General features: G+C 49.2%; 4 protein-coding genes across 4 annotated transcripts; 2 read left to right on the top strand and 2 right to left on the bottom strand.

Annotated features, from left to right (window-relative positions):
• Nucleotides 1–1,075: 1,075 nt before the first annotated feature.
• Nucleotides 1,076–3,339, top strand: UHO2_00570 (uncharacterized protein; the record flags this gene model as incomplete). The annotated part of the gene is made up of 4 exons (XM_041557190.1): nt 1,076–1,407; nt 1,512–1,644; nt 2,124–2,158; nt 2,196–3,339. 4 exons carry the CDS (start codon nt 1,076–1,078, stop codon nt 3,337–3,339), a joined length of 1,644 nt encoding a protein of 547 aa, XP_041413124.1.
• A 2,844-nt stretch (nt 3,340–6,183) lies between these two features.
• On the bottom strand, nt 6,184–8,899 carry UHO2_00571 (uncharacterized protein; the record flags this gene model as incomplete). Its single annotated transcript, XM_041557191.1, has 9 exons — nt 6,184–6,360; nt 6,388–6,703; nt 6,850–7,520; nt 7,715–7,845; nt 7,956–8,166; nt 8,230–8,293; nt 8,529–8,595; nt 8,718–8,826; nt 8,864–8,899. 9 exons carry the CDS (start codon nt 8,897–8,899, stop codon nt 6,184–6,186), a joined length of 1,782 nt encoding a protein of 593 aa, XP_041413125.1.
• Nucleotides 8,900–12,159: 3,260 nt separating this feature from the next.
• UHO2_00572 (uncharacterized protein) lies at nt 12,160–13,620 on the top strand (the record flags this gene model as incomplete). Its single annotated transcript, XM_041557192.1, has 1 exon — nt 12,160–13,620. One exon carries the CDS (start codon nt 12,160–12,162, stop codon nt 13,618–13,620), a length of 1,461 nt encoding a protein of 486 aa, XP_041413126.1.
• Nucleotides 13,621–14,466: 846 nt separating this feature from the next.
• On the bottom strand, nt 14,467–17,022 carry UHO2_00573 (putative ubiquitin-protein ligase; the record flags this gene model as incomplete). Its single annotated transcript, XM_041557193.1, has 1 exon — nt 14,467–17,022. One exon carries the CDS (start codon nt 17,020–17,022, stop codon nt 14,467–14,469), a length of 2,556 nt encoding a protein of 851 aa, XP_041413127.1.
• Between the last annotated feature and the right edge of the window lie 9,937 nt (nt 17,023–26,959).

Consider the following 26,959-nt stretch of genomic DNA (forward strand, 5'->3'; position numbering starts at 1 on the left):
GCTCCTCATCGTAGTGTGTGTGTTGTATCACCACTACCTGACATCCGTAGGCACCCCATAGCAGGTTAGCAGTCTGGATATAGATAGAACTGAAGGCAGTAGTTCACTGCAGTCCGGGGATCACTTCAAGCATCAAAGTCAACACACTGGACACTCATGTTGATGCCACCAACCTTATCACCAACACCATCAACCTCATTCTCATCAACACCCACCAACCTTATCACCAATGTCATCAACCTCATCATCATCAACACTCACACCAGACCTTGGTGTCATCATAACCAAAGCATTGATATTGATCATGCCGAGCTACCCCTGAACGGAGTGTCCACAGAGGTCAGCCGAAACCTATGATAGTATATACAACGAACGCCACCTGCTGTCACTGTGCAACTTGATAGTCACTGATACTGAGACAACAGCTGTCGCACAGTTTGATAGTCACCAAGTATCTCGACAGACCGACCTGGGTTTCAGGCACGAGACCCCTGACATTAGAGTGGATCATTCAAGCAGCACCCCACAATCACGATGATGGACCAAGGCCTCAACAATAAGCTCGACCGGCTTCTAGCACTATTGGAAGCCCAACTCGAGCTCACCAGGCAAGGCCAATGAGAAGAACGTCTTCGCCATGCTCATCTAAGCGGAGAAGAGACAATTGAGTTCTCACCATCAGGAGAGCAGGTAGGAGGTGACGAATCCATGATAGGAGATCCCCAAACTCCTACACCAGCACCACGACCAAGACAATCTGTCTCATTCGCTGGTGCAGAAGAGCAGGACAACATCAATTATGAAAAGTACGCCTCACCCACCAGGCCAAAGTATTTCAAACCCAGGGTGGATCTGTATAGCAGGACTAGGATGGAACCTTATGTCCCAGACTTGGAGGAGGACCCTAGTGTATTGGCAGATCTCTCTCGATCCAAGCCAATCGCCACACCCTTTCCTAAGTTTAACCTGCGAGATGTGGAGATATTCATTCTCAAAGCCGAAGCCTGGTTTAAGTTTAACCAGGTATATGAGCAAACAAGAATGATCAACCACATGGGCTCTCAATTGGAAGGGAATGCATGGGAGTGGTGGACCTCCAAGCTCCAAATTGACAGGGCACATTGACAGGGCACGGGAAGGAAGGTTATTCAATGACTGGCACTACTTTACAGAGTGGCTGTCAGAACAATTCAATCCCCGGAATGCTAGAATGGAAGCCTACAACAAGCTGTTGGCTCTCAAACTCACTAGCGATGCACCCAGTGCTGCCACCTGCCATGTGGAACATTTCAGAGACCTGGAGGGACAAGTCAATCTGGATGATAATGAACTCATCATTGACTTGTTCCGAGGCAGTCTCACATGTAGTCTGCAAGAAAAGTTTGAGCATAACCCACCTGCAAAGAGGTGGGGATGGTACCGAGAGGTCGAAGATATCGACCGACAGAGGATGCTGCTACAGCAGTCCTCTGCTAGGCACCCAAGTGCTGCTCCTCCATGATTGAACCCAGGAATCCAACCAACGCCACCTGCTCAGAGTTCATTCCCCATTCAGCAACTGGCACAAAGAAACTCCGCTTGTACGCCGGCACCAATAACAGCAGGAAGCCCAAGCAGACCAACCAATTGGCTGCTACCTCAGCAGTATGTACCGGGCCCGAAACAAGGAGGCCCCACAGTACCAGGCAATAGCACTTGCCATATCTGCAAAGGTGTTGGACATTGGGCCAGAGACTGCCCAAGCAAGAAAGCGGACCCTCTGGGGCCACGACCTTTGGGTCCAAGAGTCATGGTAACCACGGAAGATCCCTTTGAAGAAGGGGCCACCAACTCAGGGGATGGGCATACAGGCAGCGCTGAAATGAGCGACCCTGATGACCTAGACTTCAGTCAATACCAAGTTCCTAATGACGCTAATCATGAGGAACCCCAAGATGACGACGACGAGGGAAATGACAGTGGGGTGATGCACTGATGGCATGCATGGCTCTACAAACCTCTTCGCCATCGTTGTGTATATATCAAGATTGCCAAATATGTTTCTCCACCAGCAAAGGAAAAGCAGTATTAGAGCTCACAGGAATGGTCCAAGACCATCCTGCTTGTATACTCACCGACACCAGTGCTGGCTTGTCCATAGTTTCAGATTCCTTTATCAGTAAGTACCTAATACCCACAAAACCCTCAAAAACAAGATCGATTCATGGTGTCACCAGACACCAGCTCATTATCAATAGCGCCACGACCATACAGGTGGTTATTGGCAAGCACAGCCTAGGAGTAGTCGAAGTATCGGTAGCCGATACCGCTGACTATGACCTTATATTGGGATTCACTGAGCTTAGAAGGCTCCAGCCCACCATACGATGGGACACAGGCCAACTAGAGTTCAAGTCCCAGGACCGGAAACGACCCCCTGAAGCTGCCGCAACTAGGGGCTTACAATCAAAAGTGTCAAAATCGGTCATAGTAGCAGAACTGTCACAGAATTCGATGAAAGCTGCTGTAACAGGCGGGCAAAAACAGGAGCTTGCCATAAGAGATAGCTTATCACCGATTCCAACGAAATCTGTGGCAATGGGCTCTAACAAAGAAAAAATGGCACAACCAACCATACATGGAAATGAGTTCATCTCAGCGAAGCACTTACTTCAGGCAGCTTTAGAGGATGGACCCATAGGGTTCATGTTATTGGAAGTACCACCCTCATCACTCCCGGCCTTCGGTTTCGTTCCTACCAGTGCCGATAAAGGAGTAGAGATGGAGGTTGAGATTGAGAAGAAGGTGACAGCAGCAGATATACCAAAGCCATACCAACACCTTCGTGATGTGTTTGACAAGGTGGAAGCAGACAGGCTTCCCCAGCATACCAAACATGATCTTCACCTTGAACTAATGGAAGGAAGTCAACTGCCTCAGGGCCCGCTGTATCTCAAAGGGCCTAAAGAAATGTCTGAATTGAGGAAGTATCTGGATGAGAACCTTGCAAAGGGGTTCATACGACCGTTGAAGAGTCCAGCAAGGTCACCTGTGCTCTTCGTACCTAAGAAAGATGGAGGCCTCAGGCTTTGTGTGGACTATCGGGGACTCAATGAGATTACTGTCAAGAACAGGGCTCTGTTGCCCCTCATTGAGGAGCAACTGTTCCTGCTCCAAAAGGTGAAGATCTATTCCAAGCTAGATCTCCGAGCAGCATACAACCTCATTTGCATCGCAAAAGGAGATGAATGGAAAACAGCATTTGGTACACAATTGGGACTATACGAGTACCTGGTGATGCCATTCGGGCTTGCAAATGCACCAGCTCATTTCCAATCATTCATCAATGTCATCTTCTGAGACATCATCAGAGTATATGTTGTTGTATACTTGGATGACTTCCTCATCTTCAGTGACACAGAGGAAGCACACGTATGACATGTCACTGAAGTCCTCACCCATTTGAGAAACAATCAGCTGTTTGCTAAACTGTTGAAGTGTGAGTTCCACACCACAGCAGTAGAGTTTCTAGGGTACATCATCAAACCCACAGGGGTAGAGATGGATCCTGAGAAAGTATGGACAGTCAAGGAGTGGCCAATGCCGGAATCAATCCATGATATCCAAAGATTCCTTGGCTTTGCCAACTTCTATAGGCGATTCATTGCTCACTTTGCTCGAATCGCCAAGCCACTAACATCACTGGTGAAACCAACTGAATGTTTCAAGAAGTTTGAGCTGCCAGAAGAAGCTTGACAAGCTTTCCACAAACTCATCCAAGCATTCATGACAGCCGGAGTACTTCGTCACTTCAATTACCACCTTCCTACAAGGCTGGAAACAGATGCAAGTGACTTTGCCATCGCTGGAGTGCTCAAACAAGAGCATGAAGGGTGTTGGCACCTGGTAGCGTTTTATTCAAGGAAGATGTCGTCGGCTGAGAAAAACTACAAGATCCATGACAAGGAGCTCCTAGCAGTGGTCACCTGCCTCACTCAGTGGTGACACATGCTAGCAGGACTACCAAGTCAGTTAGTCATTCTCATGGATCACGAAGCACTCAAGTACTTTAAGTCACAACATCGTATCACTGGCAGACAAGCAAGATGGGCAGTATTGTTAGCAGATTTCGACTTTGTGCTACAATATCGACCAGGAGACAAGGGTGGCGAACCCGATGCTCTCACCAGATGAGCTGACATGCAGCCGGTTGGCGAAGAGCAGGAGCACAATGTTTGACAACTACTGCCCCCCCTGGGTGTTTGAACAAGTCGAAAACGAAATCACAACAGGGAGTGAGTTGCAGCAGATTTCAGCCGAAAATGTAATAGCAAGCATGATATTGCTGATTTCAGCAGAATCGGTTCTAACTGCATGCTCAGGTGATGATTCTGTATTAGTGGCTCCCATCCTCACGATGGAGTCTATAGCCATGAAAGGAATCAAAGGTCTGGCCAGAATCTTCCAGCCTCTGGATCCAGAGCTTCAGGAGATCCATCTAAGGAAGCCATTCAAGATCAAAGATGGCTTGTGGTATAGTGGCAGACGATTGGTTATCCCCAAGGTAACAATGCCAGGGAAGACCAATGACCATCATTCGCGAAGCACCAAAGAAGTTGATGGGCAGTTGTTGTCTGTAGAACATTTGTGATTCATGGTCATGTCTCAATGTCATGATGGCATCACAGCTGGACATGTGGGACGAGATGCTACCATTAAGTTGGCCCAATGACACTATTGGTGGCCAAACATGTCAGCCTGGATTGCTGATTATGTCACAAGTTGCCAAGTGTGTGCCAGATATAAGGCTCCTCACCATCGCCCATATGGCTTGCTGCAGCCACTCACTACCCCGGACAGGCCATGGGGCTCAATATCCTTGGACTTCATTGAAGGATTACCACCCTCAAAGGGATACAATTCAATCCTGGTCATTGTCAACAGATTGACCAAGTTTGCTATTCTGGCCCCTACATACAAAATGGTCACAGTGAAACAGACTGCTGTGCTGCTATGGGGATATCTGGTTAGACACTTCGGTTATCCAGATCACATGGTCTCAGACTGAGGAAGGCAGTTTATCTCAGGAGCATGGAAAGCATTTGCTGATCAAATGGGTATGAAACATTCGCTCAGCACTGCTTATCATCCTCAAACAGATGGGCAAACAGAAAGGGTCAACCAAGTAGTAGAGCAGTACCTTTGTATGTACTGCAACTATGAACAGAATGACTGGGCTAGCCTGCTCGACACTGTGGCATTTGTGTACAACAATACCATGCACAATAGCATTGGTGTGTCACTGTTTTTTGCATGTTATGGATGGAACCCAAAAGCCCATCCTGATATTCCCCAACACCTAGGAGTGAACAACCCCAAACATTCTGAGTACTTGCTTGATGGCAAGGAGTGCTGCAAGTACCTCCAAGAACAGATTAGGGAAGCACAGCGCCATACAGTGGACCATTATAACAGGAGACACAAAGACATTGAATTCAAGGTTGGCGACATGGTATACATCAATTGCAAGAACTGGAAGACCAGATGACCAACACCAAAGCTGGACACCAGGCTTGCAGGACCATATCCAGTTCAGGAAAGGGTAGGATGTCGAGCCTATAGGATTACATTACCAGTGAACCTCTGAGTTCACAATGTGTTCCATGTGTCATTGCTCGAACCAGCTAGGAACAGTTCCATCCCTCAATGATCGACACAACCAATTGTACCACTGCTACCAGATGAGGACCTTGACTTCGAAGTTGAAGCCATTACCAGCAAACGGTTACACAATGGGGTGACAGAATACAAAGTGCTTTGGAGGGGGTACCCAGAGGAGGCTGCCTCTTGGGAACCATTGTCGCATCTCAACTGTCTTGACCTCATCCAGGAGTATGAGGTTTCGGTGGGGGGATGAAACTAACAAACACAAGGAAGAGGCGAAAGTGGTAAGGAAGGAGTTGGGACAGATTTGAGCGAAATCTGTGAGAGTAGAGGTGCTATTACAGATTTCGCGGAAATCAGTAGTTGAAGTAGCAGTATGACAGCCTTTCACAACAAAACAGGAAGCAGTGGTTTTCTCACTCACATGAGAAACCATAGATGAAGTAACCAATGAAACGAGGTCACAGGTATCACACAAGGGTCAGGACACAGGCTCAGAGTGATCACAAGGAAAACTACATTCAGGGTGCAACTATGTCACTATATGTCGACATAGCCAGAGGGGACGGAGGGAGTGGCAAGGGCCACACGAGTCCACTGCTCATCTATTGTAGGCTCCACCCATGAGTCGATGGGGTCGGGAGGACCACCAGATTCCGTCATGGACTCATGGGGTTGGTGCTTGGAAAACAAATGGTCGTGACGCTCAACATAGGACTGGAGCATATGAAGGAGTGAGCTTACCAAGTCTTGACAGCGGAGGTGCCAAATCATGTGCATCGCTGACACCCAGTCTTGAGTCATGACTGGGTCAATTGTCCATTCCTGGGAACAAACAAGACCAGGGCCATCGCCATCAGCCACAGTCAGGTGAGCTTGCTCAGCCTGATGCAAGCCCCACTGCTGCAAGCTGGGAGTCCCATTGCCAGGGTACTCCATGCCTGGGTGGGTGGGGATGGTATGCTTGCAATGCCCCAAGCCAGCTAGATAGCAATGGGTACAGGTGCAAGGAATTCTGTTGTGCTCACCAAAAGGATTGGTGAAGGCAGAAGCAAAACAACTGAGAAAAGCAAAAGTAGTGTTAGCATTGGAAGGGTAGGAAGAGCATGAGGAATAGGAACTTATGGAGTACCCAGATTGAAACACTGTTGGCACTGCCAACTGGGCCAGGGCATGCAACCCTCGGTAAGATGCAGCATGACCAACCGGTGTAGATGACGCTCAGGCAAGGAGCCAGCGGGCACATCCCAGTCCAAAGGTAAGTACCGGTCAGCAATCCAAGCCATGAGCTCGGCCACAAAGAACCTCTCGGACCATCTGGCGATCTCTCCATTCGTTGGTAGATGATGATTGGGAGGGGGAAGGGGAGGAGTCCGACGATCTACCCAGCGAGGAGGAGGGGTCAATGGCTGGACCTCCAGCCGATAAACAGGGGTACTTGGACAAATGGCATCCAAGACTGCATCAATGACCTTGTTGGCCATAGGAGGAGGAGTGGGGGAGTGAGCCAGCTCAGCCTCCCACACTGCCTGATGCTCCGGGGTCATCACCTCTACAGTGGGACGCCTCGCGTCTACTTCATACAGGTCAATCTCCGGAGAAGCTGGAGAGTAATCATTCCCCATGAGAGATGGGGCAGCACTGGCCAAAAGGGGGGAGGGAAGGGAACTGGGGGTGATGACATTGTCATCCATCCCCAGGAAAAGAGGTACCAGCGGCAACCGAGCTACCAGAGAAGCCAGAGGATTGGCTGCTGGAGGAGGAGGGAGAGATTTGGCTGCAGAAGTCGATCCCTCATGAGGACGAAGCCGGACCATGATCCGAAGATGTCTTGCAGGAGCAGTAGTCCCATCAGAGGAGGGTGCACTTGCGGCAGCCTGTGAGCGGGTTCGATATCATGAAGAAACCATGTTGCACATTGAGTTGGGTGGCGAGGACATGGATGGGTAATGATGAAGGAAGACATGACTCAGTACCTGCCTCAACGGAGCTCAGCTCTTAAGAGGGGGGTAATGTCATGGGCCTAGGTGCACAGAATGAGGAAAGACCGAAGTTCATATGAAGGTAGCACAGGAATCATGGAATCGGGTAGATTGGAGGAGCTGTGACAAAGTTCACCAAGATCGGTAGTAGAATCAGCTCTATGGCAGATCACAGCGAAATCGGCACGAGCATCGTCGATATCACGAATCCCACCAGAATCTGCAGCAAGCAAGATCATGTGGCAGATTCCATGGAGATCGGTAGTAAGGATGTCCATATGACGATTCACATGCGAGAGGGACCAAGCTCAGCAACACATGGTCAGTTACCACTCAGGGGCCCACAGGACAGGAGTAGAAGAGAACTGTTGCCAGTCAAAGGAAGGAGATCTGTGTATAGGACACTGGCGAAAGGGACATGAAGAGGAGGAGCAGTGTCGATGAAGTCGACACAGCTCAGGAAAGACAGGAGGGACAAGGCTTGAAATGGAGAAGGTGCCTCCTTGGAGATCCCTGTGCAGTACTCGATGAGGAGGGTACCCTCTGGAGAGAGGGAGCAGGAGCAGTGTCACTGGCGATGCTGCAAAGAGGTATATAGTCCTACCTCCTTGTCACAAATGGTCGAGTGGATCATCATCCACTCTACACTCATCAAGCAACTAGCATTACTTCAAGCAATAAGTAACGATAGTTCACAGTCAGCATAGTAGTAATCAACAGATTGCTCCTCATCGAAGCGTGTGTGTTGTATCACTGTTTCCTGACATCCAAAGGTGGTTCGTAGCAACCAGCAGTCCAGATAACCATAGAACTGAAGGCAGATGTCCACTGTGGCCCAGGGATCACTTCAAATGTTAGTCGACACACTGGACACTCGTGTCAGTGTCAACAATCCATACTCACACCAGACCATTGGTGTCAATATCAAGCTCATTTAGAGTTGTATCATAGTCTGATCGTGCCAAGCTACCTCTGGATGGAGTGTCCACAGCAGTTAGTCGAAATCTGTCACTATGACAATACAACTACAGATTCTAACAAGAAAGGTGACAGAGAAGGCTCTGTCGCATATTTCACTAAGAATCGAAATACCATTAACACTGTCACATAATTCAACAGAATCGGTGATAGTACTGATACTACTACTGATCTCAGGTTTCAGGCGCACGACCGCTGACACAATGTTTGTGCTGTGCAACCTCTGAACAGAGTGTTCAAGGCAGTCAGTCGAGACTTACCAGGCAGTGATGCTTGGTTACATTTAGGCGAAACATATTGAGTAGACCTTACTCAATCAAACTCAATAGCATCCCAAAACTAAGTCTCTGGCACGCGACCACTTACAGGATGGTATATAACCATGCTCCTCGTCGTAGCAAGTGCGTGGATCCCCATCCACTCTACACCATACATAACTAGTTATCACTTTAGCATAAGTATATATTAGTTTTCAGTCAGCATAGTCACAATCAAGTAGATTGCTTCCATTGCAGCATGTGTGTTGTATCACTGCTCACTGACATCTGAAGGCAGTTCATAGCAAACCAGCAGTCTGGATAATGATAGAACTGAAGGCAGTCATCCACTGTGGTCTGGGGATCACCTCAAGCATTCAGTTGACACACTGGACACTCATGTTGATGACATCAACTATCTCAATCACACCAGACCTTTGGTGTCCTGCAATACATTCAAGTTATTGATTGTGCCAAGCTACCTCTGGATGGAGTGTCCACAGTGGTCAGTCAAAACCTGTGTCATGGGCCTGGATGCTCAAGAAGCAGGAGGGTCACTGGTTCATATGGAAGGAGCACAGGTATCGAAGATCTAGTCGATACCAGTAGAGAGCATGGTCGTAGTGCAGTCTCCATGGAGACCATGGACTCCTATGGACTCACATGCAAAGGAGGGCCAAGCACAGCAACGAGGAGGACCAAGCTCAAGGAGCATGCAGATGGTTACCACTCAGGGGCTCGAGAGACAAGAGCCAAAGGAACTGTCACTGATCAAAGGAGAAGGAGCAGTGTCGAAGGAGTTGACACCAGGTCATGAGGAGGAGGAGCAGTGTCAAAGGAGTCGACACCATTCAGGAGGCACAGGGGTGCCAAACAAGCAGCAGGATAGCAAGGAGGAGGAGCAGTGTCGAAGGAGTCGACACAGCTCAAGAGGCACAGGGGTGCCAAGCAGGAGAGGCCCCTGAACAGTACTCGATGAAGAAGGTACTCTCTGGAGAGAGAGCAGGAGCAGCATCACTGGCGATGCTGTGAAGAGGTATATAACCATGCTTTCTCATCATCATAGGTTGAGTGGATTGGCATCCACTCTACTCACCATATAACTAGTTATCACTTCAGCATAAGTATACATTAGTTTCAGTCAGCATAGCAGCAATCTATCAAGGTTGCTCCTCATCATAGTGTGTGTGTTGTATCACCACTACCTGACATCCGAAGGCACCCATAGCAGGTTAGCGGTCCAGATATAGATAGAACTGAAGGCAGTAGTCCACTGCGGTCTGGGGATCACTTCAAGTGTCAAAGTCAACACACTGGACACTTGTGTTGATGCCACCAACCTTATCACCAACACCTTCAACCTCATTATCATCAACACTCACACCAGACCTTGGTGTCATCATAACCAAAGCATTGATATTGATCGTGCCGAGCTACCCCTGAACGGAGTGTCCACAGAGGTCAGCCAAAACCTACGATAGTATACAACGAATGCCACCTGCTGTCACTGCACAACTTGATAGTCACCGATACCGAGACAACAGCTGTCGCACAGTTTGATAGTCACCGAGTATCTCGACAGACCGACCTGGGTTTCAGGCACGAGACCCCTGACAACCTGCAATAGCAAACCCATTACTGCATCTTTGGGCAAGAAAAGTGATAGAGATGTCTCTACCACATATCCCAATAAGAATCATAATACCACTAGCATTGTCACATATCTCGACAGGATTTGTAATAGACACATTTCTATTACAGATATCAGGTTTTGGGCATGCGACCGCTGACAGAACACTCCTCCAGAGGAGCAGGGGGTGGTGCCATAGGTGGCACCTCCTCCAAACACATAAATACTATCACTTTGCCATAAGCATATGAGTGGATCCTCATCCACTCTACTCTTTATCTTACTACTCTTTACTTGACTCATATCATTGCAAAGCTATGCTATTGCAATGACATCTTGAATGTGTGTGTTGTATCACTGTGGGACATCAACTGTAGGCAGTGTTCCTCAACACCTGCAGTCCAGTTCATCACTGTAGGCAGTGTTGCTCAACATCTGCAGTCCAGTCAGTTACTGTAGGCAGTGTCAACACACTTGCAGTCCAGTACCTCCCATCATCTGTAGGCAATAAGTCTTATTGTGGTCCAGATGACAACAAGAGCATCTAGCACTATGAACACTCATGCTGCAATAGGAGAGTTGTGTCTGATATCACTCTCACCTCAATGTGTTATGGATGTGCTGCATAGCCTCTGAACAGAGTGTTCAAGGCAGTCAGCCAAAACCTACCAAAACTCATCTGTCTGGTTACTTTCACCTGAAACATAACAAATAAGGCTTACTCAGTTGATCCCACCGAAATCAACCGGAAGCACCCAATCTGGTTTCAGGCGCGCGACCGTTTACAAATCCCATTGAAATGCCGACGCATCTTCAACTGCGCCAACTTTGGGTTGAATTTTGCGTCTTTTGGTGAAAAGGGGCGTTGGTGACAAGTCAGACGAGCCAGACGAGCGCTCTTTTGGCTGTAGTCGAGTGGAAAGTTGCATGAAGCCGACTTTTTGCTGTGACGCTGGTTGATTACAGTAGTCACAGTCAGTGAGTGGTACATACACAGCTAGAGTGCTGCTTGATGATTGTGATTGTTCAGGGACCTGATGACCAGCAAACAGCTGCATCGGCTGTGACTCCTCCACTGCTGCTCCGGCTTGTAGCTTGTACTCCCTTATCTCGGTCCATAGTCAACCGACGTCCGCCTCGCCAACACTCGCACTCCCTCCTCATTCACCTCCTCATCTCACATCACGTCTTGTCTCACCATCATCATCATCAAGCACACACCAGCCTCACAGCGCACAAGTCTTTACTCTTTCCGCTTTATACCCCTAACCCTAGCAGACTGCTCCATCTGCTTCCATAGCTCCAACCTAGCCTTCAGCCCGAGCTAGCAAACACCACGCATCCATCTCGGCCTACAACGCATTCAGGATCTGTCAAACAAGATTACAAGGACATCCTCAGACAGCATCCAGCTCGTAGCACGGTCTGCCTCTCAAGCTCATCCTCAGACAGCATCCAGCTCGTAGCACGGTCTGCCTCTCAAGCTCATCCATCTCTCTCACTTGGTGAACAGCAGTCTCGTCACCGCCAGTCCGCGAAAGCAAAAGTCATCTTTGACGCTGACGCATTGTCCTCCTCCGAGGTCAACGATCCCTTCCTACCCGCAAGCAAGTCAACAGACACATCACAGAACTCTGCAGAACAACTGGAGCTAGAAACAAAGCCCAAGATGTTGACGTTACGGTCTCTCGTGCCCGTCTTTGTCGTCGGCATGTTGCTGACCGGCATCAGCAACTCGCTTCTCAACAAGTACCAAGATATGCAATGTATTGCCAACTGCGACTCACCCGACCCAAAGAGAAGACAGGAGTTCTCTCAGCCCGTCTGGCAAACTCTGCAGATGTTCCTCGGCGAATGTCTCTGCTTGCTTCCCGTACTTCTACGAGCGCTGTACGGTCGCATCTCTGGCAACAGCGCAAGAGACGCAGCTCTCAAGAAGCCTTTACTTACACCTCCCCCTGATTCGGGCATCGTATTCGACTCTTCGCCTCGTGACCGCGGTACCTCTGCCGTCTCTAACTACGAAGCTACTCGAGGTCGCGTGCACACCGGTGGCCCCACCCATGCTCCCACGGAACCTTCCGTTCCTGCTCCACCTTTCGAGATCGCTTCCCGCGCCGTGCAACCTGGCGAGCTCGGCGAATCCGAATTCACCAACATGAACGACAGCAGCTACATCAACGCAGTCGATGCCGACGAGATGGGCGCTTTCAAGGGCGAAGCCATGTCTGGCAAGGCTATTGGACTCTTCTTCATGCCCGCACTCTGCGATATTTGCGGTACAACGCTCATGAACGTCGGTCTCCTCTTCACACCTGTCAGCATCTACCAAATGACAAGAGGTGCGCTCGTACTCTGGGTCGGTGTGTTTTCCGTTATCTTCCTCCGACGACACCTTCACATGTTCCAGTGGCTCAGTCTCGTCACTGTCATGATGGGTGTCTCTGTCGTGGGTTTATCCGGTACCGTATTCAAGTCTCCTGAAGCAGCACCTTCTTCAGAAGGGGGAGACGATGAGATCCCTGAAACAGCACAAGCGCTTCTCGGAGTCCTTCTCATCCTTTTTGCCCAGCTCTTTACCGCATCTCAATTCGTACTTGAAGAAAAGATCATGTCACGCTACTCTGTCGAACCTCTCCTCGCTGTAGGATATGAAGGCTTATTCGGCACACTCACGACCCTCATCGCTATGCCTTTGCTGCACTACTTTATTGGTCGAACACCCGAAGGTCGCGGTGGGTACTTCGACATGTCCGCTGGCTTTTATCAGATCATGTCTGTCCCTGCGGTCCTGAGATCTTCAATTGCGATCTGCTTCACGATCGCCTTCTTCAACTTCTTCGGTCTATCCGTCACTCGTAATGTCTCAGCGACCGCGAGGAGCACCATTGACACTTGCAGAACTCTGGGTATTTGGGTTGTCTCGCTAACGCTAGGTTGGGAAACTTTCAAGTTGGCAAGTGGAAGTACGCAGGTGTTGGGTTTCATACTGTTGGTGTACGGAACTTTCTTGTTCAACGGTATTGTTAGGCCTCCTGGTTGGTGTAGTCCTGATGCTGGGAGAGGTGGGTATGGCAGAGTGGCTACAGATGAGGGTGATGCTTCTGAGACTGATGAACGTCGTGCTTAGATCCCGAACACGGTGCTTCCTTCCTTCCCAGAGTCTCAATCTTCGAATTGTAGATCCAAATTCTTGCTTGTACTTCTAGCAACAATCCATACCATCCTACAGTCCCAGCGTCTGCTCACACACTTCGTTCGTCGTAGCAACAAAGCAATACAGCAAACCATGATACCATTCCACATCCAAGTCTGCTCCGCGTGAAAGCGGACCTTGTCGTCCTGAGCTCAGTACAGGAATAGCAACCATTGATACGAGCTCCGTTCAGAAATGGGAATTGACAAAGCGAGCTCCGTTTGAAAGCGGACTTCAACGACAGGAGCTCCGTCTTGTAACGGGATCGATTAGGCGGAGCTCAATGTGCGATCGACGTGTCTGTCCAATGTCTCGCTGCTTCACATCCTCCAAAACCCACTCAACATGCTCGTTTGAGGATGTTTCGTATTTCGCACATGCTTATTGCTACCATCGTCTATTTGTGCCAGCTCCGTCGAGAGACGAGTTGCGCGAGATCTTCGCTGCCAGCCCCGCTATCTTGCTTCTTTCGAGAAGTCACACAGCTCCCGCATGGAGCGTGAGCATGAAGCCAGTCTCTCGGCCGCCGACAGCGGCTCAGACCTCTTTCAGAACGCCAAGACCTTTCAGCTCACTTCGAAAACACGACTTTATCACAACTACTTCAGCCGTTGAAAGCGATGCGACAACAACTTTTGACATTTCGACCAAAACAAGTAACATAAACTAAACAAACAAGCGAACTGAGAGCATCTTGTTGAAACAGCCAAACTATGAACGGGAAACGACAACATGAAAGAGAAGAATGCATGAGCAGCTACGAAGCGTTGAGCTCCATTACTACTCATTTCCGAAACCCATACCTTCCTCAATAGCTAACGCGAGTTTGCTTTCCAAAGTCTCGAACGAAGGATAAGGAGGAATATCAATGCGGTTGAAGCAAGTATGTGACTTGGGAAGCTGGTTGACATCTCCGGACTTCTCGATCGTGAAGCGTCTTGGACCATCCGAACCCTGAAGATCTTTGAATCCGTTGACAGGAATACGTGATGTACCCGTAGCAAACTGCAAAAGACGAGACTTCTTCTCTGTAGGCCAAGCACGAACGCACTGCCAGAACCACTGGACCACCTGATCTTGCTCCGTGAATCCACGGTAGTCGGTGAACTTCTTCCAGTCATCGACGTCAATCTCGGACATACCACCAATGAGCAACTCCAATTCGCGCTCGTCAAACACGTTGATCAAGTCCTGAGGAATCAACTCGGTGAAACCGGAGATAAACGCCTTGAACTGCTCCTCGACACGCTTCGAGATACGCCATTCGGTCATGAGCTCAATATACTCCTTCTTGTTCTCGTCTGTCACCTCGATCTCCTCTCCTCCGGGCTTGAGCTCGACAGTAACCATCTCGCCGAATTTATCCTCAACGGCGGTAAAGGTCTCTTCGACAATACCCTCGATGCTGTTGTCGAGCATCCATTGGAGCGAACGGTGATAGTCGGCATCGACCGACTCGAGATCGCTGAGCGTGATCTTCTTCTTGAGGATCATCTTGTAGAATGAGACGATAAAGTAGGCGTCGAGGAAACGTCGGTGGAAGATAGCAAGACCAAGAACACGACCAATGAACTTGAAGTAGTTCAAGTGCTCGGGATTGATGCCCGAGTGAGGGTTGATCTGCAACGTGTAGTTGTCATGAGCACTGTACTCGAAGAGACAGTAGAACGGGTTGAACATCTCGTGAGAGAGCAAAAAGAAGAACTCTCGCGAAAGACCACCATAGTCGAGACCGTCTTCGCCGTCGAACTTGATCATGAGACGCTTCTTGAGATCATTAGGCTGCTGACGCATGATCTCGGCATAGGAGTCTTCAAAAATGTGCGTACGACGAACCTTGATGTGGCACTGACCGGGAATGGGACGGAGCGCAGGCTGACTTCGGAAGTAGATGAGCTTACGACGGAAGTCCCGCTTGTACTGGGGCACGTTCTGGTCGAGACTCGAGGGCAGTCGAGGGTCATCCCATGTGGTGGTCTTGGTGTTGTGGTCGACAAAGTAAACTCTGGCAGTTGAGGTGAGACGCATCTCCCATCCACTGGGCAAGGGACCAAGTTGCGACACACTCTGCGGCTGAACGGTGAGGTTGCTGCCGTTAGGGCCCATGATACGGAGGATCTGCTGTCGTCGCGGGTCGACCCAGGTAGTGGTTCGGGTGTTGTGGTCAACAAAGTAAGGACGGCCTTCTGGTGTGTGACGCTGCTCCCAACCTGCGGGCAAAGGTCCGTTGCCGGCGGTGGTGCTGGAGCTGGCGGGTAGAGGGTTGACAGATGAAGCTGCAGCGCCAGGGCTGTTGACGGCAGATCCCGTCGCTGAAGCTCGCGAGGTGTCGCCATCGCTGACACCGAGGAAGTCATCGGCGAGAGCACGATTGCTGTGTCGTTGACGGTCAGCAGCCGACGTGCTTGCGGCGGCGGCAGTGTTGGCGCTCGGGTTAGTCGAAGGTCTGGTCCAGGTGGTGGAGCGAGTGTTGTGGTCGACGTAGTATGTACGGCCGAGGTGATCTGTTCTCCTCTCCCATCCAGCGGGAAGCGGACCGTACTCGTCCGAGCGGGTATCTTGAGCATTGGTGGTGCGAGAAGCAGGAGTCTGGGGGGCAGCCGAGGACCTGGCCTCGCTTGTGCCGCCTGTCGAGGCTGAAGTTGCAGCCGTCGAAGCACCTGCTTCGGATCCAGATGCGGCAGAAGATGCGGGATCGACTGTGGATGTGGGTCGGCTGGATGCATCACCGCCTGTAGTGGATGATGCAGCCGTGGCGGCTACGGGGGTAGCAGCACCGCTGGCGAAAGTGGAAGGGCGAGTATCGGGGCGTGTAGCGATGGACGAGGCTGGCGTAGCGAGCGAGGCAGACGAAGCGTTGGAGGTGCCGGGCACAAGCAAGTTGGTGGGGCCTGCGGAAGAGTTGTTGTTGATGGGTGTCGAGACATTGGTGTTGAGGTCGATGATGAGCTTGCCATGCACGACAAGGTTGTCGTTCGACTTTTTCAGCTCCTTGTTGAGCAGACGCTTGCCGCCAAGCTCGAGGTCAAGGACGTCGGCAACACGAATGTTGATGACACCGAGGAAGCCTTGATCGCGCTTCTTGAACTTCTTCTGGTCAAAGATCTGAACAGCAATGACGGAGGAGTCGGCCACGTTGACATCGAAGCTGTCGTTCCAGTATGGGTTGAGTGTCTTTTTGATGACGGAAGTAGAGTGGGTCTGCTCTCCATCGACGGTGACAATGGCGAAAGGATCGGGGAGACGGAACACATCGCGCTTGGCGAGGCCGTCTGCGGCAACGACGGTGATGCGGATTTTTCTCGTAAGAGAGCCGGGAGTACGAGGATTGACCATTATCGATGTGCTAATGTGTCAGAAAGTGATTGGATTGTTGAATGTGGGGATCAGGTGTGTGTGTGCGGATAAGAAGAGGTCGAGTTTCCGCTGGACGAATGATGTAGAGTTGGGGTGTAGTATGAGGTATGAAGCTTCTTGAGAGTTTGATGCTGTCGATGAAGGTTCAGCGAGGTCGGTTCGTCGAAGCCAGCAATGAAGAGATGCAAAGTTCGGTCGGTGCGGGACCACGTTGCAGCCAATAGCCTGGTAGTGCAGACGTCTCGGCGCAGTGCTGGATGGTGCAAACAGCGATAAGAGCTGTACTGTGCGATGTGGCAACAGCAGCGAAGTAGGGGGAATGTTTGTTGCAACCTGGCTCAAGGTCGGAGATGATGGTGATGGTAATGGAAACGCGAAGGAAAGATAATGACTATGTGATTGATGGCAACCAAGAATAGCACCGCCCACCACACCGCACCGCAACGAACGGGCAGGAATGACACAGGTGGAGAAGGCTCAAGTTTTGGCTGGGAGAGATGCGGTCTGAGTTGTGTGTGCGCGTGCGCTGAGTTGCGTTGTGTGCTGTGCTGCCCACTTTGACGGCGGCATCAAAAGAATAACGCGACACTGGCGCTGCTCTTGAGGTCCTTTGAATTTCGAAATTGAAGCCGAAGCAAAAGGCAACGAACGGCTTGTGCGATTCCGATGTGTGCAATTCTGGGCTGGACTGTGCTGTGGGTTTGTTGCACCGATCTGAAATCTCAGTCATTTTCTTGCTGACAGATTATTGTTACGCCTGTACCTTTGAAAAGGTTGCCATCATTTCGAACTGATTTGTTTTCCGAACCATCAATTCATACCATAGCATAGACAATACGAGAGCATAAAGGAAGGTTAAGATTGCGGGATGAGCATGAGTGTGCTCGCAACCTCGAGAGGCTCCCGGACCTCCAAACGTGCAAGGGGCAAACCAGTTGCACAGCAAGGTCCAGTTTTGCTGGAGGAGACAGGAGCCAGAGGCTGAGGAGTCATGTCATAGGACCAGGTACGCAGAAGAAGTGCCATCTGCACAAATTGTGGAATCGGTCAGACAAATGGGTTTCAACAGAGTTCACCAAGATTGGCAAAAGAGAGACCTTACAACTGAACTTGTCAAGATCAGCAAAACAGGGGCTGTATGACAGATCTTGACAAAACCTAGCACAAGGAGCTGATCACACCAATCTCACAAGATACACCACCATGGAGAAGACAATCAAGAGGAAGGGGACAGGTGACCCTGAGCAACAGAAGGACAATAGATGTGGAGGGGCTCACCACTCAGATGAGGTAGCAGCCCTATGCAACAATGAACTTGGCATAAGAGGATGGGTGCTGGCATCCAGGACCAGATGAGAGAGGGTGCACCTCACCACTCAGATGAAGTAGTACTTATCGCACTCTTTACTTTGTCCCATACCGTGCAATTGCAGAGCATTGCAGGTTACCTCAAGCGCTTGTGTCATATCATCCTTGGGGCATCTTCCAAAGGCAGTGTACTCCACTGCGGTCCAGCTTATAAACCATCCATAGGCAATACTGTATTGCAGTCTGGTCATCACCACATTGTCAAGCAAGCACTACAAACACTCATGCCTCTGCTGCCAACACCACCTCACCCTTAGCACTCCTCAAAAGAAATGTCATCTCATTGACATGCTGTGTAGCCTCTGAACAGAGCATTCACAGCAGTTAGTTGAGACCTACTATTAATCAATCTTAGAACCTATTCCATGAGACTACAATGTAAGGAACTGTTATTGTGGTTCTCATGGAAATCTACCATAATGGGTCTTTATAGCAGATCCCATGTAAGGACATACTATCACACTTCTCACTGAAATCTGCCATAGTAGATTTCTACAGCCTTTTAGGTTTCTGGCACGTGACCGCTTACAGCGGGTATATATAGGTATAGCCACTACTACATAAGAGAGTTGAAGGTATGCGATACACCACTTTGTCTGGGCTATGTTCTAGCTCCTTTTGCACAGGTGTATGATAGATGCAATGCTTGAGGTTTCTCATGAACTATGTCTACAGTATCACTTGTATATATACCTTTAGCCCCCTGTTGAGAATCCCTATTGTCACCCACTAACTGAGCATACCATGTGTTGCCTCAACAATGTCTTCCTTGTGCCTTGGCATTATCTGCCACAAGTGTCTCCTGATTGGTTGCCACACATTGAACATGCATGTTTGTTCCTCAGACTCTCGGTGACTCGGCTTTCTTGCATCTCGGCTAAAACTCCTGGTAATTCCGTTGCATCTTCAACTAAGAGCCATGCGTTTACCCAACTCAAAAGGATGGTATCTTTCTGTCATGGAAACTGCTCAGGAAGATCCGAAATGAGGTATGAGGAGCTTTGTGTGCTCAAATTGCGAAATCAACCGGATCACAGGTTTCTGGTTGATTTCCCTGACAACAACTGTCAGCGGTCATGCACCCAAAACCTGATATCTGTAATAGAACCACATCTATTACGAATTCCATCAAGATATGTGACAGCACTTGTGGTATTAAGTACTATGGTAATGGTCTCTACCAATGCTTCCCCCCCCCCTGGCTGGGCCCTACTCCTCCTGCTCCTGAGATGAGGGGGACCAGTATCATCTCATCACTGATAGGGGCCACCCCACTTCATCCTAATGACAATGCACATCTCTCTCCTTCATCTGCCTCATGACTTTGGCACCCATCTTCCTGTGCTGATCTCATCATTGTGTAAGGCCCCTACCTCATCTGGTGGTGACCTTGACTGTCCTTGTCTCTAATCCCTACTGAAACCATCATACAATCACCCTTGCTACTGATCTCTGTGGAACATGTCATATGATCCTGTTTACTACAGATCTGGGTGGAATTTGTGATACCATTGTTGCTTGTGCCAATCTAGGCAAGATCTGTGTTAGAGCCTTGTCTCCTACAGATCTCAGTGAACTCCACCACAAGTCCCACGATTTGCCTGATCCCTCGATTCCCGCACTCCCTTCATATGACTTGATGGGTCTTCTTGCTTCCTGCGCATCCAGGCCCATGACATGTATACTTTTATGTGAAAGCTATAACTAGTAGTGTATGGTGTAGAGTGGATGGGGATCCACTCAACAGCTACAATGAGGAGGGAGGTTATATACCATCCTCACAATGTCACCTGCAACACTGCCTTCACTCTGGCACACCTCTCCAACACTGCTCCTCCTCTTTCCTGTCTCTCCTATTCATCCTGCGATGCTGCTCATCAGCACTGTGTCTCTTTCTGCTCATGGATGGACAGCCCTCGCATTGTTTCATCATTGCCAGGGGCTATTCCCACCTCATCTGAGCACCAGTTCACACCCCCTCTCATTCCTCCCTTCTGCCCACTTGGGGTTCATTCCTGAGCAGGTCCCCTGCTTCATTGATGGTGGACCCAGATGTCTTTGCCACCCATCCATGGTATTGACATTTGTCTCATGGTGAGACTCATGAGATCAGCACCTCCCTTGTGGGATCTGTCATACAATCACAATACTACAGATTCCAGCAGGTTTTGCTGTAACCTCCCATTTGTACCAAATTGGTCAGGAGCTGTAGTAGAACTGACTCTACTACAGGTCTAGGTGGACTCTGCTGTAAACTCTCGTTTTCACCTGATTCTGCAATTCCTGTGCTCTCCTTCATATGAATTCAGGTCTTCCTGCTTCCTGTGCATCCGGCCCCATGACAACAGTCATCGCAGCGTATGTGGATGACATGCTAATAACATCACCCACTTGGAAGGAAGTAGATCACACCAAGGCTGTGTCAGCGGTCACATGCCCAAAACCTGAGATCGGTAATAGAAACGCGTCTATTACGAATCCTGTCGAGATATGCGACAACTCTTGCAGTATTACGATTCTTGTCGAGATATGTGTCAGCAGTCGCACACCCAAAACCTGAGATTGGTAATAGAGTTGTGTCTATTACGAATTCTGTCGAGTTATGCAACAATGCTTGTGGTATTGCAATTCTCAGCGAAATATGTAGTAGAGCCATCTCTATCACTTTTCTTGCTTGGAACTGCAGTAAGGGTTTTGCTATTGCAGGTTTTGACTGACCACTGTGGACACTCTGTCTAGAGGTAGCTTGGCATGATCAATAATGATGTGAACTTGTACTGACACCAAGGTCTGGTGTGAATATGATTGCTGGTGACATCGACATGAGTGTCCAGTGTGTTGACTAAGTGCTTGAGGTGATCCCTGGACCGCAATGACAAGAAGGTATGCTTATATACATCTTTTGTAGTGTTGCCTGTGACACTGCTCCAGCTCTCTCTCCAGAGAGTACCCTCTTTGTCGAGTGCTATACAGGGGTCCCTGTAGCACTGCTCCTGTCCTTCTTGAGCTGTGTGTCGACCTCCTCAACACAGCTCTTCCTCCTCATGAACTATATGCCAGTGTCAGTGACACAGCTCTCCTTCCTCCTAACCAGCGACTGTTCTCTTGACTCCTATCTTGTGAACCCCTGAGTGGTAACTGTCATGGGCCTGAATGCTCAAGAAGCAGGAGGGTCACTGGTTCATATGGAAGGAGCACAGGTATCGAAGATCTAGTTGATACCATTAGAGAGCATGGTCGTAGTGCAGTCTCCATGGAGACCATGGACTCCTACGGACTCACATGCAAAGGAGGACCAAGCCCATATGCAAGGAGGGCCAGGCACAGCCACGAAGAGGACCAAGCTCAAGGAGCATGCAGATGGTTACCACTCAGGGGCTTGAGAGACAAGAGTCAAAGGAACTGTCACCAGTCAAAAGAGAAGGAGCAGTGTATAGGAAACCAGCAAGCAGGTTCTGAGGAGGAGGAGCAGTGTCGAAGGAGTCAACACCACTCAGGAGGCACAAGGGTGCCAAACAAGCAGGATAGCAAGGAGGAGGAGCAGTGTCGAAGGAGTCGACACAGCTCAAGAGGCACAGGGGTGCCAAGCAAGCAGGAGAGGCCCCCTGAACAGTACTCAATGAAGAAGGTACTCTCTGGAGAGAGAGCAGGAGCAGCATCGCTGGCAATGCTGTGAAGAGGTATATAACCATGCTTTCTCATCATCAAAGGTCGAGTGGATCCTCATCCACTCTACACACCCATCATAACTAGTTATCACTTCAGCATAAGTATATATTAGTTTCAGTCAGCATAGCAGCAATCTATCAAGGTTGCTCCTCATCGTAGTGTGTGTGTTGTATCACCACTACCTGACATCTGAAGGTGACCCATAGCAGGTCAGCAGTCCAGATATAGATAGAACCGAAGGCAGTAGTCCACTGCAGTCTGGGGATCACCTCAAGCATCAGTCAACACACTGGACACTCATGTTGATGCCACCAACCTTATCACCCACGCCACCAACCTTATCACCAACACCATCAACCTCATCATCATCAACACTCACACCAGACCTTGGTGTCATCATAACCTACACATTGATATTGATCATGCTGAGCTACCCCTGAACGGAGTGTCCACAGAGGTCAGCCAAAACCTATGATAGTATATACAACAAATGCCACCCACTGTCATCACGCAACTTGATAGTCACCGAACAACTAGCTCATCGAGACTGATACTGAGACAATAGTTGTTGCACAGTTTGATAGTCACTGAGTATCTCAACAGACCGACCTGGGTTTCAGGCGTGAGACCCCTGACAGTAACTGTCTGCATGCTTCTGAGCTCGGTCCCTTTCTTGGCAACACTTGGTCCTCCTTCGCATGTGAAGTCCACCATACGACCATCTTTGCCACTGATCTCTGTGGAATCTGCCATACAATCATGCTTACTGTGGATTCTGGCGGGATTCATGATATCAACTTCGCTCATGCCAATCTAGGTGAGATCTGTAATAGCACTGTCTCTACCACAGATCTCAGTGAACTCTGCTGCAAATCCTATGATCTGCCCGATTCCTAGATTTCTGCGCTCCCTTCATATGAGTTGACAGATCTTCCTGCTTTCTGCACATCCAGCTCCATGACAATATGTAGTAGAGATGTCTCTATTACTTTTCTCGCCCGAAGATGCAGTAATGGTTTTGCTATTGCAGGTTTTGACTGACTGCTGTGGACACTCCATCCAGAGGTAGCTTGGCACAATCAATAACAATGAATATATTATGATGACACCAAGGTCTGGTGTGAGTATGCTTGCTGGTGGCACCAACACGAGTGTCCAGTGTGCCGACTGATTGCTTGAGGTGATCCCTGGACCACAGTGGACAACTGCCTTCAGTTCTATCATTATCTGGACCACTGGTTTGCTATGAACTGCCTTTGGACATCAGTGAGCAGTGATACAACACACATGCTATAATGGAAGCAATCTACTTGATTGCAACTATGCTGACTGAACTCATGTATACTTATGCTGAAGTTATAATTAGTTATGTATGGTGTAGAGTGGATGGAGATCCACTCGACTGCTATGATGAGGAGCATGGCTATATAACCATTTGCCAAGTGTCACCAGTGACACTTGCCCCTGCTCTGAAAGACCTCCTCCAGCCCTGCTCCTCCTCCCTTGTCCTGCCTGTCTTGCATTACCACTTCTCAGCACTGCTTCTCTCACCTCTTGCAGATGGAGAGTCTTTGTGCTGCTCCACCACCTGATAGGGGCCTTTCCCACCTCATCTGAGTGGCAACCTGCCCCACCTTTCATCTCACCCATCCTCCTGCTCCAATTTCATTGTGGAGTTGGCCCCCTGCTTCATCAGGGTGGTATCAGGGGATCCTTGCCACTCATCTCCAATGGATCTGTCATACAGTCCTCCTTGTCACTGATCTCCATGGAATATGTAATACTACCCTGTTTACTGCAGATCCTAGTGAGGCCTGTGGTACCATTATTGCTCATGCCAATCTAGGTCAGATCTGTCATAGAGCCTTCTCTTTTACAGATCTCAGTGACCTCTATTGGAACTCCCTCGATCGGCCCAATCCCTTGATTCCTGCGCTCCCTTCATATGTCTTGACAGGTCTGTCATGGGTCTGGATGCGCAGGAAGCAAGAAGATCCATCAACTCATATGAAGGGAGTGTGGGAATCGAGGAATTGGGTGGATCATAGGACTTGCAGAAGAGTTCACTGAGATCTGCACAAGAAATGGCTCTATGGCAGATCTCACACAAATCAGCACAAGAGAAGATGGTATCACAAATCCTGCCAGGATTGGTAACAAACAAGATCATATGGCATATTCCATGGAGATTAAGTGGCAAGGGTGATCATATGACAGAACCAGTAGGGACTAGTGACACAGACCTTTGAGGTCACCACCAGATGAGGTAGGGACCCTGCACAATGATGAAGTCAGTGCATGGGATGGGTGCCAATGTCAGGAGGTAGGTGGAAGAAGGGGTGAGCATTGTCATTGGGATGAAGTGGGGCAACCCCAATCAGTGATGAGGTGACATGGCTCTCCTCAATCCAGGAGCAGGAGAAGCAGGGGTCAGCAAGGAGGAGACACCTTGGTAGAGACCTCTACCACAGTGCTCGACAAAGAAGGTACTCTCTGGAGAGAGAGCTGGAGCAGAGTTGTAGGTGACACTGCAAAGATGTATATAACCATACCTTCTTGTCCTAAGTGGTCAAGTGGATCCCTATCCACTCTACACCATACATTACTAGTTATAGCTTTACACATAAGTATACATTAGTATTCAGTCAGCAAGTTGCAATCTCAATAGATTGCTTCCATCATAGTGCATGTGTTGTATCACTGCTCACTGACATTCAAAGGTGGTTCATAGAAACCTGCAGTCCAGATAATGATAGAACTGAAGGCAGTCATCCACTGTGGCCTGGGGATCACCTCAAGCATTCAGTTGACACACTGGACACTTGTGTCAGTGACAACAATAATCTCAATCACACCAGACCTTGGTGTTAGTACCAGTTCATATCAGTTATTGATTGTGCTGAGCTACCTCTGGATGGAGTGTCCTCAGCAGTTAGTCAAAACCTGCAATAGCAAAACTATTACTGCATCTTCAAGTGAGAAAAGTGATAGAGATGTCTCTACTACATTTCTCACCAAGAATCATAATACCACAAGCATTGTCACATATCTCAACAGGATTCATAATAGACACGGTTCTATTACAGATATCAGGCTTTGGGCACACGACCGCTGACAGGGTCTTCCTGCTTCCTGTGCATCCAGACCCATGTGTAAGCGGTCGCGCGCCAGAGACTAGCTGAGGTTGATTGAGTAAGGTCTACTCAATATGATTCACCTAAATGTAACCAAGCATCGTCGCCTAGTAAGTCTTGACTGACTGCCTTGAACACTCCATTCAGAGGTTGTGCAGCACAGACGTTGTTTGTTGGTGAGTGGGTGATACACCCTCCCCTACAGTACGAGTGTTCGTAGTACTGTTGATAATGCTCTTGGACATTGTCTGGACTGCGATATGCTAATTGCCTACAGAGGATGGGAGTTACTGGACTGCTGGTGTGAAACACCACCTACAATAACTGACTGGACCACTGGTGTTGAGCAACACTGCCTACTGCAAGGAACTGGACCACAGGTGTTGAAGAACACCGCCTACAGTAATGAACTGGACCGCTAGTGTGAAGAACACCACCTACAGTTGTCGACTAACAGTGATACAACACACACATTGAGAGTCATTGCAAGAGCACTGCTATTGCGATGATACGTAACCGAGTAAGTAAGTTGAGTTCAGAGTGGATACTGATCCACTTGTATGCTATGATAGAATGAGAGTATTTATACATCTGGTCAGTGTTTTCCCTCGACACCTATCCTGCTCCTCTTGAGGGGCCTTTGTCCCCTGTTAGGCACTGCCTTGCCCTGCTGGCATCAACCCCTTTGATACTGTGCTCCTACTGTTTGCTTGGCATAAGGGTTATGCAGCACTGCCCTCTCGCCTACATGCTCTCCTTCTGTCTGATGTGTGATGCCCCCTTTCGGCATGGCCCCCTTTCAACTTAATCTTGTGAATTCCCTTTTGAACCTTGTGACCATACCCCCTGGTCATGTGGTCACATCGGCACAGTTCCATCTCGACTTGTTCAGATCGGCCAATAAGTTGAAGCATGCTGATCTGACTGACTCCAATGTCGGCACAACTCCAAATGCTTGTTCGGATTGGCTGCCTAGTTGAAGCATGCTGATCCAACTGACTCCAATGTTGGCACAGCTCCAAATACTTGTTCAGATCGGCCAACTAGTTGAAGCGTGCTGATCTGACTGATTCCGACATTGGCACAGCTCCGAATACCTGTGTCATGGGCCTGGATGCTCAAGAAGCAGGAGGGTCACGGGTTCATATAGAAGGAGCACAGGTATCGAAGATCTAGTCGATACCAGTAGAGAGCATGGTCATAGTGCAGTCTCCATGGAGACCATGGACTCCTACAGACTCACATGCAAAGGAGGGCCAAGCACAGCCACAAGGAGGACCAAGCTCAAGGAGCAGGCACAGCCACAAAGAGGACCAAGCTCAAGGAGCATGCAGATGGTTACCACTCAGGGGCTTGAGAGACAAGAGCCAAAGGAACTGTCACTGATCAAAGGAGAAGGAGCAGTGTCGAAGGAGTCGACATCAGGTCATGAGGAGGAGGAGCAGTGTCGAAGGAGTCGACACAGCTCAAGAGGCACAGGGGTGCCAAGCAGGAGAGGCCCCTGAACAGCACTCGATGAAGAAGGTACTCTCTGGAGAGAGAGCAGGAGCAGCATCGCTGGCAATGCTGTGAAGAGGTATATAACCATGCTTTCTCATCATCAAAGGTCGAGTGGATCCTCATCCACTCTACTCACCATAACTAGTTATCACTTCAGCATAAGTATATATTAGTTTCAGTCAGCATAGCAGCAATCTATCAAGGTTGCTCCTCATCGTAGTGTGTGTGTTGTATCACCACTACCT

Source organism: Ustilago hordei (genome assembly GCF_900519145.1).
Source record: "Ustilago hordei strain Uho2 genome assembly, contig: UHO2_contig_01, whole genome shotgun sequence".
Taxonomy (NCBI): Eukaryota; Fungi; Basidiomycota; class Ustilaginomycetes; order Ustilaginales; family Ustilaginaceae; genus Ustilago; species Ustilago hordei.